General features: G+C 37.4%; 1 protein-coding gene across 5 annotated transcripts in view; it reads right to left on the reverse strand.

Moving 5' to 3' along the window:
- Positions 1–18,382, reverse strand: part of RBM46 (RNA binding motif protein 46) — a 36,120-nt gene extending 17,738 nt beyond the window's left edge. For 3 of the 5 annotated variants that reach the window (XM_037496899.1, XM_037496900.1, XM_037496897.1), the window contains exons 1-4: positions 18,236–18,368; positions 11,418–11,579; positions 9,611–10,078; positions 8,393–9,175 (exon numbers count right to left, since the gene is read on the reverse strand). In XM_037496899.1, coding sequence (XP_037352796.1) covers positions 8,393–9,175; positions 9,611–10,078; positions 11,418–11,568 — 1,402 coding nt within the window. In that variant the 5' untranslated portion in view covers positions 11,569–11,579; positions 18,236–18,368. Of the gene's footprint in view, positions 1–8,392; positions 9,176–9,610; positions 10,079–11,417; positions 11,580–17,756; positions 17,802–18,235 lie in introns of those variants that run through there. The other 2 variants (XM_037496895.1, XM_037496896.2) reach the window with 2 other exon arrangements.
- Between the last annotated feature and the right edge of the window lie 136 nt (positions 18,383–18,518).

Below are 18,518 nucleotides of genomic sequence, written 5' to 3' on the forward strand. Positions count from 1 at the left end.
GGTGGAACTAGAAGGGGTTATGCTCAGTGAAATAAGCCAGAAGGAAAAAGAAAATTATCAGATGGTTTCACTTATTGGAGGAATTATAGAGGACCCAAATAAGGGATCAGGAAAAATAAATAATAATAAAAACAGATAAGGCAACTATAAATCAGAGATATTCAGCAGGGGAGGGGGATGGAACGGGATCAAAACAAGGGCGGGAAGAGCACAAGAGACTGTGGTGATGGCTCCCAGGTGAATCGATGGTGGTGGGAATTTTACGTGGACTATACCTGAGAGAAGAAAGCATACACTGCACAAAAATGAACAATGATGTAAAAAATATATAAATAAATAAATAAAAAAGAGTCAGCCTGGTGAGGGGCTATGATATGCAAAGTACTCACTGCCCTCTATCAAATGGCTAGATGTGGTAGAGTGAAGAAACAAGCAGGGAGAACATGATTACGTTACACAGAGGCAAAGCGTGGAGTAATGCTGTACAAACCACCCAACCCAAGAACTGCTGGCAAACACTAGATACTGAAAGAAACAAGAAAGGCTTCTCTCATAGGGGCTTCAGAGGAAACATAAGCCGACAACCTGATTTCTCACTTCTAACCTCCAAAACGATAGGACAACAAACTTCTTTCTGTTCTTGAGTAGCCCAGCTTGGATACAGCAACCCTAGTCAATAAATATACTGCAATTATCTAATTCACACACAGTCTTTTTAAGCAGGCACTAAATTATTTACTTTGATTGGTAATTTAAAAAATCAAAAAATGAAAGGACTGAAATGATATACACTTTCTGATCACACTAATATCAAAAACAAAATATAACTACAAAAATTTCTGTATGCCTAGAAATGTTTCTTGTATTCAAGATGAATGTGTGAACACATGTTCAAAAAGTCAAAACACAAAATATTTGGAAATTAATACATAAAACACATTAAAATGTGATATAGTTAGAACTGTACTTAAGAGGGAAATGAGCCATAATACTCTAATTTTAAAAAGGCTGAAAACTCTAAGATGATTTCTTAAATGATATTCCACATATTCAGGAAAATATAATGCCAATTTTACACAAAGTCTTCTATGGAACAGCAAAAGTAAAAATATCCCCAACTGATATTGATAGGAAAGTATGACCCATCTCACTAAAAATCACAGATGTAAAAATTTTAGATAAAGTATTAAAGACCTAATTTAATAAGACACAGAAAGGATAATGTACTTTCACCAAGTTGGGTTTATTTCAAAAATATAACATTCATGTAACACCCAAACATCAATCAATGCAATACTCTACATTAAACAAAACAAAACAAAAAAGATATAATTGTCTAGATAAATGCGTAAAAGCACTTGATAAAATTCATCACCCATTCACAGTAAAAACTCTAAGCAGGGGGCCTCTCTGGTGGAACAAGGGATTAAGTCTCAGCATTATAAAGCTATCAGGCCTCCGTGGTGGCGCAGTGGTTGAGCCCTGGGTTGCGAAGCTGCCCGCAGCCTCTGCAGCACCAGTTTGATCCCTGGCCACCACCAGGTGAGGGTCCCACATGGCGCACAGACCTCTCCCGCTGCCCACTGCTCCCCTCAGCAGTGTACTTATTAGTCAGTCTGCCTGCTCTGCTCTCCACTCTGACTCTGGTGAATTCTCTCACCCTCCCACACTTCTGACTGTACCCAGTGCTTACATAGATAAATAAATCTTTTAAAAAAATTATAAAGCTATCTGCAGCCACTGCAGCACAAGTTCAATTCCCAGTCAGGGAACTGACCCACATGGCACAGCAGACCCCTCCTGCCTTGCCCACTGCTCCCCTCAGCAGTGTATTTCAGTGGATCTGCCTGATGTGCTCCCCACTCTGTCTCTGGCGAATCCTCTCACCCCCTGCACCTTTGGGCATACACCCCAGTTCTTGTATGCATAAAATAAATTAATCTTTTTTTTAAAAAAACAAACTCTAAGCAACCTAGGAATAGAAGGGAATATCCTTAATGTGATAAAAGGGCTTCTGTAATAAAAGTTCCAACAAACATCATACCTAAATGAAGAAATATTGAAATTTTACAAGAATGCCTTCAATCATCATTTGCATTCAATGTTGCACAAGCAGTGCTAGCCAGAGCAAAGAGGCAAGAGAAAAAACAAAAGTATAAGGGTGAAAAGGAAGAAGAAAGCTCAATATTTGCAGTTTGTATGATTGTACATATAGAAAAATTTAAATAACCTAAAGTCAAACCAAAAGAATCAAGTAAGTTCCATTCAACAAACACACATAAAATTGTCTATGTAACATTAACAATTAGAAATCAAAATTAAGACATCTTTTATGTTATTGAAAAATTTAAACACCTATGAGTAAATTTGTAATAAACCTAAATCTGAAAGATGTGTAAGATATATTTATACAGTTAACTGAATGTCTGAGAGAAATTAATGAAAGTCTAAATAAATGGAGCGATCTATACTGTTGATGGATTAAAAGGTCTGATATAAAAATGTCATTTCTTCCCAAAATGATGCATAGATTCAATTCAATTCCAATACAATTTCCAGTAGGAACTTTTTTGGTATATATTTACAGTTTGATTCCAAAATTCATATGGAAATACAGGGCTGAGAAGTTGAGATTGTTAAGAAGAAGAAAAAAAAAAGTGGTAAGATAGTCTCTGCCAGCTATTAACACTATTCTATAGTGCTAATGCAGTCATAGGAAAATATTTTATGACTTCAAGGTAAGCAAAGATTTCTTAGAGCAGGAAACAGCACTAACTTTAAAAGATTGAAAACTTTTAACTGAGCCATATTAAAATCAAGAACTTCTCATCTTTCAAAGCATATAATGAAGAGACTAGAAAGGTAAGTTATACTGAAGGAAAGATTTTTGTAAAATACAATCAACAAAAAGTTTGTACCTTAAATAATAAAGAAAAAACAAAATTCTATAAAGCCATGTGTTATATGACAATTCACTCCATTTGAACTGCACAGAGGTCCCAATAGAACACACCATGCAGGCTCAGTGTGTAGTAGGCTATACCATCAAGGTTTGTGTCATTACACCTCATGTCCACACAATTACAGGATTGCCTGCAACACATTTCTCAGAACATATCCCTATTGTTAAGCAATGTATGACTATTCAATAAAGGGACAAAGGCGTAAAACAAGAAAGATACTTCATCAAGAGAGTATCTTAATACTTATAATCCCACTAAGAGCTGTTCAATGTCATTAGTGAACAGTGATATAAAAGCTATCATTTCAATGGTTAAGCAAAACATACTATTCAGAATTTTGAAAGACGGGTAATACCCAAGTGTCAGCACAAATAAGGTATAGCTGAAACCCATCAGTATAATCACTATGGAAAACTGTTGACATCATCTACTGAAGTTTTAAAAACATGATGACCAACCACTTTTACTCCTGTAAACACACACCAAAAAAAATGCACAGGAATCTCATTGAATCGTTATCCAAACAGCTCAATCTGAAAGCACCTGAAGTTTCTATTAATAGAAATAGCACATTAATGATATCATTTCAATGTAATATTTACACTGATGAGAGTGAATTCTAACATCTTATGAGGGAAAAACATGTATCATCAACCACCTTGACACACAAGTCATCTGTGGGCAATGCTTGTCAAAGAATACATTTAAAACTCCCAAAGCCACCTTGCAAACAAAATATGTTCATAAGATTTCTGTGCCTTAGAATGATTTATTAAGGATTTGGTCAGATGTCTTAGGTCCATACTACACTGAAGTGGTCAGGTATATGGGTAGGTAGAGCTGACAAAGCCAAAATTGTCTTTTGAAAAGGAGGTAAAGCATTGACCAAAAGCTGAACATTAGACAATGGTCATATTTTTTGGGGGTGGGTGGGATCATGAAGTTAGAAAGTTTAGCAGTTAAGAGCACAGCCTCTTAGCTAAGGAGGGAATCCTGGGAAAATTATTTGATCTAGTAAAATATCAGTTTATTCATTTGTTAAAAAAATACAGACATTAAATCTACTTCAAAGAATGGTCAAAATAATGCATTGTATAAAGGCATTCAGCATAGTATCTAACATATAGCAAGTACTCAAAGAATATTATTACTACTGATATATATGAGCAGTCTGGATTTGTCTTTGGATTGTTTTCTGTGTAGTTATTATTCTTTAATACTTAAAAAGAACATTTTAATATATAAAAGACACTGTTCTGCATCCTTCACAATTTTAACTTACTTAATTCATATAACTATCCTATGAGATAAATACTGTTAGCATTCCCATTTTACAGATGAAGAAAATGAAGGACAGAGAAAGTTAGAGTAGCTTTTCCAAGTTAGCAATGAAGCTGGGGTGTGAACCAATCCAGAAAATGTGGCTCCAAACGTCAGCCGTTTTTATTCGATGTTGCTTATATGCCATATGCTAAATTTAAAGTTCTAAATTCCTTTTTTTGCTGAATTTTCTTCTCAATCGCAATATACTGTTTCCTGACCCTCTCATCTCAGCTTACAATCCTCACAGCACCCTGTGCTTCTTTAGAGTGTTATCAGGACTGTAAATGGATAACCATCTCCTTCAATAGAATGTAAACTCAATGAAAGTAGCAATTGTGTCATATTCACTGCTGTGATCCTCAGGAATTTACAAAGTACAGAGTTCAGTAAGTCTCTGTTGAAAGAACATATGTATGTTAACAAGGATTAATGACCAGTTAGCTGCCAGTTAATAAACTGAAAATGGGAATGGAAAGCTTAAAGGAATGAATAATAATTAGAGATTCATATGTGAATAAGAATGTCAAAAGTAAGTTTTGTTAAATCAAAGTTTGCAACGGGCACATTTTTCAGAGGGCTTCAAACTTTGAGTGGTGTTAGGAAAGATAATTCTGAGCTACAATGATCTGGTAAAGAATCATTCCTTCTTATACACATTTACTTACTAAACTTAAGGAGATTCACAATAAATGTAATTTTTTTTTTAAACTGACAGATACAAAACTTTTAGTAGTTTAAAAGCTTACATTGTTTTTGGGTATTAAATCATATTCTATTTCCCTGAGATCTTCATCTATTAGACTTAATTCCAACCGCTGGAACTTCATTTAAAGTCTTTCTTGAATGTGCCAGCTTTTTGAACATTTGAAGACAGTGATCATATCCCCCCTATTTTTGGCATTTACAGATTAAACAGCCCCAAATACTTCAGCTGTTCTCTCTCCCACTTCATATTACAGTTTCCAAGTAGTCAAGGTTTAAACAAACTCTGGCGTAGCAAACAAAACATTCCAGATACACTCTGAGCATAACAAAATTATTTGGTGTGGATAATAATAACTTTCCTATTTTGTTTTGAATTATATATTAATTTGAGAATCTCTAGAACAAAATGACTTATTCTGGTTTTGACAAAAGAAGTTCTTAAAACTGGCTGACTTTCTTTGCCAGCTTATTTAATTATAAAATAATACAAACAGAAGAATGTTTAGATTATATAAGTTACAAATTTAGATTATATAAAATACAAGTATGTATAGATTATGTAACTTAAAAATAGAGACATATTACTTGTCACCCAGGCTGAGAAATGGAAAATTATCAACATCACAGAAGTTTCTCTTGCACCTTGTCTACTTTCTCCTTCTAATCCTTAAAATAATTGTGGTTCACATGTTATGTGTTAATCACTTTGCTGCTTTTCTCTACAATTTTGTCATTTAGGCAAACATCCCTACACAATATGTTGTTTAGTTTTGCTTGGCAATTTCCTACTCATAGTTTCATACTGCCTCAACTCCTTCAACTAAAAATTTGAATCATTCTGTATTTTACAATTTTCAATAAACCATCTCAAGTCTCTCATGGAAAGAAGCAGGAGTAACTAAGAATTACACATTCATTATCAGCAAAAAAAGATAAAGACAGAGGGAAGATTAATACTCTACTCTAAGTCAGTGTGCTCTGCTCCATCAATATGAAACAATACCATCTATCCTCAATAAGAAACTGAGCTTCCATCTTTTCCTAAGTTGGCTATTATACTAGAGCTTTAGAATCTGTCTAAATTCCATGAATTGAGGAACCACATATTTAAAGAGCATAAATAAACATAAATAAATAAGTCATTTATAGGAATTACCCATTTGGATTATTTTGTTTCGACTCATTCATACCTCATCTAAATATAAGTATTGGGGAGTTAAATATATAAACCTGTGTCGGAAAGAAACTGTCAGTACAGAATATCAGACTGAAATAACGGTAAAAACCATTATTACCAGGAGGTTCAGATGAGAGCAAGGCAATGAAATAATTTCCTTATTTAACAATTCAAAGGAAAGTACACCTGACATCATCAATCTACTTTCTGAGGCTTTACAGGATTGATGAAAAAGCCTGCCAATCTCCCTCCCCAATCCTTGTTCACTAATGCAGCAACTCCTTGTTCGTAGTATAAACCATGAAATAAACAAATCATACATGTTAGGAATGTATTAGCCAAAGAGTCTGAGAAATTAAAGAATAAATGGTCACTTTTGATTAAATAAAGTTATAAATTAAATGAAATTATAATGATATTAGCCAGTTAATAACTAAAAGCAGGGGGCATATATTTCCATATGGTCTGTTTAAACACATCATTTTTCCCCTAGATTCTCTGATACAATAAAGAAAACTAATTTCCAAAAGTAATTGTTTCTTAAAATCTTGGTTTTGACAGTTAATTGATAAATTCAGTGAGGAAATTAATAAAAAGATATTACTTCTCCATGTAAATAAAGCAGTTGATCTTTTATTTTTCTATCCAGTTATTCTGCTGTGAGCTAGCCAGACAGATGCTTTAAATTGTATAAAGAAAGGGATATTAAATTGACAAAGCTAATTGTTGCAAAGCAAGTTCTTGGTTTTAAACTATTTGAACTAAAAGACCTATCCTGGTATTTATAAATAAATCTCAAGTTTTATTTCTGGTCCTTCCTAGTAAGATTTCTGACCATATTTCAAACAAAATCAAAACTTTTTGTGATCAGGAGTCCTTAAAATTCAAAAAATAAAATCCTGATATCTTAGAGGTGGAGGCCTTGAGGTCCACAATGAGCAAATGGCTTATTTGCCATTCCAAGGTCAGTGTGTTGCTGGTAAAGACTACAGGTTCTTACACTTACACACGGTTACTCATTATACTACGCAATTACATCTCCCACAGTACTAAGTCCATAACAATTATGGTTTGCTAATGTATGTCTTCATGTATGTCTTAAGGTAAGAATTATGAATAATACCAGACAATGGTCTTTTAGAAAAATACAGTTTCTAGAAAAACATTCTCATGAGCACTGAACCCTCTCAGAGGGCCAAAGACACATAGTTGAGTTAGTGGAATGTTCATCTTACCACTTGATCATATGAAAACAAATAAATGCATAAAATGTTTATGTTGACCCTACTTCTTAAATAAGTATTGATGGATTATAAAGTAAATTATATATGTTTTTTAAACATCAGTTTGAAATAGTATCATCAAAATTAGAGCTGTAATTAAAACTGGAACGAACAATTTTCTAAAAATTATGTTTCTTCTAGTTGCAATGAAGATTTCACCATAATATAATATAACCATTATATGGTACTTAAGTATCTCTTAAAATTATTTCTTAAACTAAAAAAAGCTAAAAAAAAGTACTTCTCTCTTTATTGGCAAATTTTTTTAACTGAAATTTTATTTTTGCATTTTGTCCATCAGTCTGCAAATAATGACTCATAAGAGAAAAAGCATCAATTATTTTTCAAACTTTTCAAAAGAGAATACCTTCATCTTTTCTCTCTCTTCCATTTTACAACATTTTTAAACAAGTTACCCCTGGTAACAGAAAGCAAAACCTAACTTAAATGATGTTAAGGATGTTTTTTATCTTTCATGAGTATTAATGACAAATTGCTCTGTCCACATATGGCCCATCTAAAACTGCCTCTGATTTTACCAATTCCCTGTCTCTGCCCCACCCCCCAAGATTACTGTGGAGACTTCACCAAAGATGCAAGGGTTCTCTTATAAATTGGCTTAAATAACAAATCCTTAACTTACAAAGAATTTTTATTTCAAATGAATATTACCCAACACAGAAACTAATTAACAGGATCATGAACTCTAAAGTAAATCAAACCCAATTTTTCCCTAAGTGATATTTACAAAGCTAAATGCAGAAAGATTACATAGGGGAAATGTCTCAGCAAAATTTACCTTAAAGTCATCAAATGGAGTTCAAACTTACGTTAAATACTCACCACTAATGTTGAATTCAAAATAAGTGAGTTTATTAATAATCTATAGTATTTCCTAATTTCATATTCTACAATACTATTGAAAATAGTTTTAAACTTACCCAAATGAAGTAATGTAAAGTGGGCTGCCAGTTCCTTTGCATCTTCTAATGTCGTGCATAGCTTGTCTGGCATGAAGTAACTCTGGGATCCATTCGCAATAGCAGGAATAACGATTTTATAGACCAAGAGTACTTTCCCATCTTGACTTGTTGTTGAATATAAATAATATTCAGGTGGTGCCCAATTATTTTTGTTGCAGTAATAATCCAAATGCATTACTGCAGAATTGAAATGACTGGATTTTAAAGAATACATACTAATTGGAGTAAGCTTTGTTCCAGGAAAAAATGGGTATGTGCATCTTTCGATTTCAGGGGGACTTGGGCTATGCTGACCATTGAGACGAGCTGGAAGAGTTGGTGCCTTGCCTAGAGTTTTTGGATGGCTCTCTTCTTTGTTAGCAAACACAATCAGGTTTTCAGAATTGGGGCTAATCTGACCATTAAGATGTTGTCGCCAAGTGTTTTCTTTGTTTACTGGTTTTGCCAGTGTTACCTCAATACTTGCTCCATCAATGCATTTTCCATTCATAACAGACATAGCAGCTACTGCATCTTCTCGATTGAAAAAGTGAACAAAAGCATAATCTCTAAGTTTCTTCACTCGTTCAACTGCACCAGGTTTGAATTTATTGAATTCTGCTTTAATTGTTTCCTCTGTAGTGGAGATCATTAAATTTCTGACATAGAGAACTTTAACTCTCTGCATGGTTTCCTCATCAACCTCTTTCTCTGGATCAGCCCAATCTACTTGAATGGTATGACCCCACAGCTGAAATGTTCCTGTAAAAAAAAGAATAATTTCAAGACAATTTTTTTAAAAAGTAAAAAATCTTAAGTAAAACTTTCTCCAAAGAAGCAGAAGCCTCAAATACTTATCAGTATATATAATCATTAGTTTCCTATCATGTGAAAGTTTTAACTAAGGCAAATGTAGCCAAAACTTACAGCAGAATCAATTTTAAAAGTCAAAAGAACAAATGTACTTCAAAATGGACTTTAAATAGAATTAAAATTTTAATTATCCTCTGAACTTATCAGTATAGAGAATGACTCACTTTCTAAGAACTATTTCTTATCTTTTAGATTTTATTCAATCTTTCTTCCTCTTTAAGGGCTTCACATAATATCATAATACTAATCTGCCAGGTCCTGTCATTTTTCCCTATTTATAATATAGTTAATATGGGAAAATAATCTTTAAAAGGACAAATTTACCTGGAATTAGTTTTCTCCTAGCCATAGCAGCAGCTCTGTGAGATTCATATTCAACAAATGCAAACCCACGATTTTTGGTCTTATCGGTTGCACTTGGATAAACAATGACATCTACAACTCCTTCTGTAACTTTCTTCATTTCATCCAAAATTTCCTCTTTCTTCTTTTCCTTAGGAATAGCTCCAATAAATAATCTGCAATTATCCAAGCTTACACACACACCAATAAACTTCCCTGGTCGAATCTCATAATTATTAAGAATTCTGATGGCTAACTGTGCTTCTTCTTTTGTAGTGTACATCACAAAAGCATAACCTCGATTTTCACCGCTAAATTCCATCATAAGTCGAAATTCATATATCTTGCCAGCTCTTTCAAATACAGGAACTAACTCATCTTCATACATATCACGAGGTATTTTTCCTACAAAAACTTCACAGCCTCTTGGTGGAGGTGGACCTTCCCAACCTGAAAGACAAAAATAAATAGTCAGGTAAAGTCTACTAAGTTAGTTATATTCATTACTCAATCATTCATCCATTCCACAAATTTAGTATAAGCCTTCTATGTGTGCCATGCACTCTTCTATGTGTTGGTGATGCAAGAGTGAACAAAATAAAAGCTCCTTCCCTCATGAAGTTATTAGTTAATAAAGCAGACAATGAGATAACTGCTATGAAGAAAAATAAAGGCAGTGAAGGGCTGATATCTTTGGTAGTTACATAAACCTTCTTGAAACACATGAGATTTAAGCAGAGACCTAAATGAAATGAGGGAATGAACCTTGAGGATACAAGAGGAAGAAGAAAAAGCAAAGGCTTTATATGTTGGCACACAACACAGAGACCTATATGGCTACTGTGTAGCTGAGGGAGAAGTAAAGCAGTAGGCATCAACCATTGTCATAACTAGTGGCCAAGATTTTAAGTGTGAAAGTTAACTGAAAGGTTTAAGCAAAGTATTACCCTGGTTAAACATTAAAGATTAAACATTATAATTTTTTAAAAAGATTTATTTTATTTATACAAGAGCCGGGGTACAGTCCAGACGCACGGGACGGTGAGAGGGATTCACCAGAGACAGAGTGGGGAACAGAACTGGCAGACTGACAAAATACACTGCTAAGGGGAGCAGCGGGTGAGACAGGAGAGGTTTGCTCGCCATGTGGGTTGCTCCAAGTTCAGTGGGGATCTAACCGGCACTGCAGAGGCTGTGGACAGCTTCACCGTGCTGCGCTCAACCGCCTGTGCCACCAAGGAGGCCCTTATTAATATTAACCTAATTTTATTAACCTGGTTTTCTAATATAAACACTAGTTACCACTCACAGCTCTTTTCAAATTCCTTTTAAAACAACCTCCACTTTATAGCTAGGGCCATTTTTCCCACTGACCCAACCCCAATTTCTTTCTAAACTCAACTCAACTTCTTTCTGAACTGCCCAGAAATCTGACTGTAAAACTGAGAATACCAGAGGAGGAAGGGGCAGGTGGAGAGCAAAGGGGAAGAGGAGAGGGGGCGCAATGGTGGGTGTGGTGTGGTAATATACATCTGCAGAGATGCGTACCTCTGAATCACACAGTGTTGTAAACCAATGTTAACATAATTTTTTTAAAAAAAAAGGTTAAAAAATGTAAGAAGACATGCATAACATATATAATCTACATCTTTTCCCTCAAGATAAAAATGATTGCAAGGTCTAAAGCAATTACAAGGAATTATTGTTTGGATACTTATGGAGATATAAACCTCATGTAAATGACCACATTAAATGATCCAATTTAATAGAACATAAAACAAATACAGACCTGGAGGAGGACCACCAAATTTCCTTTGTCCATTTTCTTGAACCATGTTGTAACCAGTCTTTTCCATCAACGCAAGTAAAGCAGCTTCATTCTGAGTACCAGTGCGAACTTTACTGCATCCATTTGTTCCATCTATATTTTCTTCGTTCATGGTTGCAGTTCCTAAAATCAAGGTTTTTTTTATTAAAAAAAGTGTTTAATTTTATGACATGAATCATCAGGAATCTATGAAAAGTTTCTTTGGGTTTCAAGATTCTAAAGGAAGTTGTGGTTGTACATTTAGTCATCACTGCAGTTCTATCCCAAAGTTGTTCTCTACAGTGAAATCTAGAAACTTTTATTGTTTATATATAAATTGATATAAGGCACCTTATAAATAATTTTATATATATATAAATTGATATAAGAAACTTATCAATGGGTTGGCAGGAGTTAAGGAAAAGGAGCCAAAATCTATGTTGACCATCACTGTCCATCAAAATGTGCTTGTTAATTTTTTTTTAATAAACCTACTGACCAGCCACTAAGGCTGTCAGAAAAACTGACCCTAATGGTTGATACTGTGATTTATTCTGTTTCTTAATTTTATATTTCTCTCATTAGGTGTTACCATAAGCAAATACAAAAATTAAAACCCACAAGAAAAATGCACTGAGAAAGCTATTTTGGCTTTCAATAGAGCTTTCTCAATTATTAATTTTTCTGATGACAATGAACAGCGCTAGAACCATCCACATGGAACACAACATACACATACAATCATTTTAGTCTTTAAAGCTCCTTCTGCATTATTATGTTGTCCCCAGGGAATAAATCTGAAGAAAAAAGGAAAGTAGCTCATGCCCCCAGTCTCTACCTGCCATCCACCTCACTTCCCTAAACTGAGCAGCCCCTTTACCTTTCTTTACACTGAGATTCACTTATCAAATACCTGAGTGTGTTGAAGTGAGTGTGCTGAAGACAAGATGTTCAGTAAATATCCTGAATTCAACATACCCAAATTTGAATGTCATTTTATCCTCCAAACCTATTCCTTCCTGTTTTACCTTATCTCCAACAATTCATACATTCACCAAAAAAAATGTCATGACAACAAACTTACTCCCTTCTTCAAATCATCACAACCAGAAAGGGGCTGGAACCCAGAGTCCCTCCTTTGATTCAGAATTAATCAAGCACAACCACCTGCATATTTTACCTTCTAAATATATCTTTAAATCAATCTTTTCCTGTTCATCTCCACAGCCTGTTCTCACATAATTATTTCCTAATGAATTAGAGCCAGGTTCCTAACTGTTGTTCAGGTTTAGTCTTGTCTCCTTCAAACAAAATTTCCACAATGCTATGAAGGTGATTTAAAACAGGTATCTTTTTATCTTAAGCTTCCACTAAAAATTAAAACTAAGGGTAAAAAATAAGTTTATCTTTTTAATTTTAGAATCAAAAGGATCCATCTGAAAAATAAGTCTCAAAATATTACCAGATTTTTAAATGTAACTATTTTGAAAGCCAAACAATACCACAAAACTAGGATAGAAAATGACAAATGGGAAAATGTTCTGCAACACTCATGACCACAGGTTAATTTCCTTAAAATAAAAGAGCAACATGGAGTAATAGTTAAGACCCAGGTACCTGAATGACAGCTTAAGTGTGAATCCTGGTTTCTCCTTCCTTACTAGCTGTGACTTTGGGCAAATTACTTAACCATTTTTAGAATCTTCTAAGTTACTGGCCTTACATATTTATCAAATGGCAGAATTAGGAAGCAAGAAAGAAGTCCCAGCCAGGTAAAAGTCTTTAGTTTGTATTATCAGCTGTGAACCTTCCACTAGACTTCAGGAACAATTTTATTAATGTAACAGCTAATTCCATCATGTATTTTAAGTAAATACATAAGACAAAACAATATAGTTTAATAGGTTTTGATAAAATGGTATAATTACTCATTGACAATCATAACCACTATGAGAAAAAGATTAGTGAAAACTTTCAGACTGTCATTCCAAAAAATGCAGTTTCCCTATTATTCCTTTAAAATTAGAAGCATTTGAAATAATGTAACAACTTTTCTCCAGGTTTTTACTGATATACCATCACTGAGGATTTTGTAGTAAGAAATTATGAAAACTGCAAGTGAACCTTTAGACCACCTCCAATTTTACATAGGAAAACCAAAGACAAATAAGGTAAAAGGACTTGCTTAAGGTCACAAATTTAATCACTGAAAAAACGGGGGCTCAAACCCACAGATAGCTAAAAACTCTTCTTCATAATTAGCCCATAATTAGACCCAAGATGGCCTGAACCTCACACAGACACGTCAGGCCCATTACACTCAAAACATCACGTAGGTAAAATGTGAAGAGAAGTAATGAGTGAGATTTCTATTTTTCAAACATGCTGCAGGAATAAGAATGAGGAAAATATAAGACTCTAGTCTAATGAGCAACCATGTATTTGCTATTTACTGCCTATGAAAGCAATGAACAGCTTCTGCTTCCATGAAATCCAAAATGTAGAATATAATAAAAAGGAGCTTTTATTCTATTATTTCTTATTTATTAGTTATTATTTCTTGCTGATTGCTTATAGCATAATAGCTAGCTCTACATGGCTCATTTCTGCAATCCAACCCATTCCTGCAATTGTATTTTCAAAGACATCATATAGAATCTCAGAGTAACATCAACCAATCTCCACATCAGAGTCTTATGACCAGAGACTGACTAAGAAACATATGCTAGACTTAGTACATTTTAAGAAATCTCAATCAAAATATTATAAAAACTTGAAACTACAGAAATATAAGACATACTGCACAGTCACCCAATGTCATCTGCTCTTTAGAAGGGAATGCGTTCTCAAAGACTCCAAAATAAAAGTAACATATACACATATCTAATTCACAATTAATGAAGTTTAAAAATATATATATCTTTTTCTTAATTTAACCAAGACACATTTCTGAAAAAGCCAGAATTCAAGAACTTCAACCAGAGATTTGTAAGTCACATATAAAGCAAAACATTCATTCTAAAATGTTTCAAAATCAATCTGAAAATCAGCACAATTCCAAGGAAGTATAGCATACTCATGATGAAAAAGCCGACATACCAACTGAGGCTTCCAGCCAAGTTAGTTTCTGTCACTCTCAGTTGCGCATTCATATGCCCAAGTGTTTTACAAACCTTATTCCTTACCCTGCTGACCCAAGGAATCCATGCAAGGGGATGAGGGTGTTGGGCAAGAGAAGGACATAATTTATCCAAAAAAAGAAAAAACTAAGAGTTGTCGTACCATACATAAGCTCTAGCTTGCATAAATCTTTTTATCCTACACTTTGGCCTTTCAAAGATTTCATTCCAGTGCAGTTTTAAAAGACAGCATAGCCAATCACAGGATATTCAAATAGCAATGTTTGAATCAGACCTTTAGCTTTAAATGCTAGCTATATCTTCATCAATTTTAAGCATCAGAATCTAACAAAACAGCGCCTCTCTAGTGGCCTATTGTCTAAGTGCCATCGCCGAGATGGCAGGCTGGCCTGAGTCTGATCCCCTGCCAGGGAACTAACCCAAATGTGGTGCAGCAGACCTCTCCTGTCTCACCCGCTGTTACCCTCAGCAGTATATTTCGGTGTATCTGCCTGTTCTGCTCCCCACTCTCTCTCTGGTGCATGCTGTCACACACCCTTCCTGTCCCACCCACCCCCCACCTCTGGCCTACACCCCAGTTCTTCTACACAAAAATAAGTAAAATCTTTCTTTAAAAATCTAACAAATAATTATACAATACAGAATTTCAAATCTGTATTGCCTTTCATAATAGAAAATATTAATAAGAAAACAAGCTAATTTTAGCCAACTATAAGTGAAAATTAAATCATCTATCTAAAGGAATTTGTGTCATCTATATTCAAACTACTTAAATTGACTGGATGTTCTGAATTACAGCAGATCCTTGAATAATGTCACTCCATTCAACTGTTTCATTATAACAAAGATGAGAAAAAGAAATACCGCTTCAATATCAGAGGAAATGCTTTCCTTATTGTTTCACTAAAAGTCAGTTTCCAAGAGCTTACATTAAATGAGGGCTAATTATACTGTAAAATTATGAAGTTGTGAAAAACATTTTATAAACTTTAAGATGATTTTTAAAAACTAAATATTTGAAAAAAAAAAACTCTAAGGCATCAAACTACTCTTAGGGAAAGCATAGTAGATTATGGAATTCCTTAACTTACAGGTCTTATATTCTTCATTTGTTCATGCAGTTGTTATTTTGAGTATGGTACACTGAGGCCATAGTTGCCAGATCAATGGAGTTTTCGTAGTGGCAACTCATTTTATGACAAACTTCATTATACCAACTTGGATGGAAAATGAAAAGGACTGATCCATAGTTCATGAATATGTAAGTTTAAAATTATTTCAAAATGAAGATATAGATGAATCAGTGCAATTCCATTTTTCATTACTTTTATTAAAGAAGGAGAGCACAATTTTATTTCCAATAGTTAAATATACGACTACAGTTTTATTAGTAGATGTTCCACAACCTGCAGATATACTGTGGAGGGCAGGTTTAAATCTAGAAAGACTTAAACTCAAAAGTATAATAGTCTCCTTGAACTTAAGTTATCCACAATAGAACCAAAATTCTTGCACAACTACTCCTTACATAGGGCTCCTGTAATCTGTCATTTGAAATCTATTACAATTTGGTCATAGAAAATCAGTATCTCCTTCTCTCACTTTCATGCTTTCCCTTTCCCAGCCATCAAGAAGTAAAATAAATGGGGTCAAAATAAGGGGGTTGCAATTGTATGGGGAATATAAAAATAAAATTTAAAAAATAAATAAAGGGCCTCCCCGGAGGCGCAGCGGTTGAGCGAAGCCGCCCACAGTTTCTGCAGTGCCGGTTCGATCCCAGGCCACCGGCGAGGGTCCCACATGGCGTGCAGACCTCTCCTGCCACGCCCACTGCTCCCCTCAGCAGTGTACTTCGTCAGTCTGCCTGTTCTGCTCCCTGCTCTGGTGAATTCTCTCGCTCTCCCGCGCTTCTGACTGTACCTAGTGCTTTTATAAATAAATCTTTAAAAAAAAAAGGTAAAAATAAATATAAATAAATAATAAATAAATAAAAGCCAGAGTCAAAAAAAAAAAGTTTAAAAAAAAATGGGAAACACCCAGCAATAATATGCAAATCCGGACCAATTATTTAATGTCCGTTCACAAAACCCCCTTAAACATGTCTAATACTTCTAGCAAAAATGACACCAGTAAATTGGGTATATTCTTGTTATTAATAATTCTTCATACTATTCAATAATACATTCATATTTCAAGTGCCGATATGTATTATATTCTTTAGCAATAACATTCAAGCTCGATACTCTCCCCGCGTATGTGAAAACCAGGCATCCGAGCAGCGCCCTAAGCATTCCCTACCCAGGGCATTCCCTACCAATAATCAGCAGCGACAGCACTACAGTCACCTCTACCCCGACGGAGCGTTGCAAGCAGCAAGCTAACTTCTGAAAAGAAACTTTGCAAGGGGAACCCTGGAAACAAGTCCATCAGCACCTTAAACAAGCCCAGAAGCACCACAAGCACGTTCAACTCCACGACACGCTGCAGGAATCCTTGAAACGAAACCACCTAACCCTTACCTAAACTAAGCAAGGCCGCTTATTTAGACAAAAGAACCTGTGGTCTGTCTGTCAGCCGCTGACACACCCAAGCAGACCCAGCCTCTTGGCTCTAATGCCATCGGCCAACACCGAGGGCGACAGACGAGTCAGAGAAGCCACGTCTGTCCCAGCTTCTGCAGCCAGGCCTCGGGGAGTCACCTGCATTAGGATCCCCATAAAACACGAAGCCCAGAGCCCGACTCGGGCAAGCAGAGGGAGGACCCAAAGAAACATCCCCACGCACTAAGTTAACGTCATATACGAAGAAAGGGCGGCCACACACATCCAGGGACTTCGACGACCACCTCAGAGTTACTATCAAGGCCGGGGCAAGCTGCCAGGTACCCTGATTCCAGGCTCAGGGGGTCCTCGGCCACCGCCCCCAAGTAAAGCGCTGAAGTTCGTAACCAGGACGACCCGACGGCAGGACACCGAGCCGGCCCCGGGACTCGCACCAGCGCCCGCAGCTGCCCGCCGCCCATCGGGTCGTGCTCCCCGCGCACCCCCAGTCTCCCACCCCTCGCACCCCCACACGCGAGGGAGGACTTGGGTAGAAACAAGCGTCCAGGGCAGGCTCTAGTTCGAGGTTCGGCCCCCTCAGAACTCCAACGAAACACCGCGACGTGCCCGCTCAGCCTCACCCTGCAGCCGGGGTGCCCGGGGCGTCGCCCCAAGGCCTCTAGACGGGACGCGCGGCGCCCACAACGGCCGAGGCCCCGCGGCAGGGCGGCCGGCGCGGGCGGAGCGAGGAACATGGAGGGCGGCAGGTGGCAGGGCCGGAAGGCGGCGGGGGGCGGAAATCAGGCGGGGGGAGGGCAGGCGCCGCGGGGCGGAAGCGGCCGCCCAGAGCCCCGACGGGGAGGTGTGGGGGGCGGCCGGCCGCGCGGCGCGAGGGGCTGGACGGCGGGGCTGTCCCCCGAAAGATGGCCCCGGGCCCGCGGAGCAGCACCCCGGACACCTGCGCTCCCCGCTCGACGGGCGCGGGCGGCGACCCCGCGGAGGACGAGCCCCCCAGACGGCGCCCCCGCGGGCCGTGGGTGCCCGCCGCGCCCGGGAGGCCGGGTCTCCAGCCGTTACCAGCGAGTCGGCAGTGGCCCCTCGGCCCCCATCCTCTCCTCACCCCTTCGGGTCTTCAAATGTTGGCCCTAAATCCCTGGGACCAACGACCACAAACCGCCGCCACCGTTTCGGGGCCCAGTCAGTCTGAGCGGGGGTCGCCGCGGGGGGAGGGGCGCCACCCGGACGAGCTCGCGCTGTCCTCGCGCCTGGGCTCCGCTCCCAGCGGGCGCCGCGCGGTGGCCTCGCAGCCCCACGCGGGCCGGCCTCTCGGCCAATCGGTGAGCAGCCCAGGGGCGGGGCGAGCGGAGGGTGGGCGGGCTAAGGTTTAAATCCAAAGGAGCTGC

The sequence above is a fragment of the Talpa occidentalis genome, unplaced genomic scaffold (assembly GCF_014898055.3).
Source record: "Talpa occidentalis isolate TD23 unplaced genomic scaffold, MPIMG_talOcc4v2.1 talOcc4.8, whole genome shotgun sequence".
In the NCBI taxonomy this organism is placed as follows: domain Eukaryota; kingdom Metazoa; phylum Chordata; class Mammalia; order Eulipotyphla; family Talpidae; genus Talpa; species Talpa occidentalis.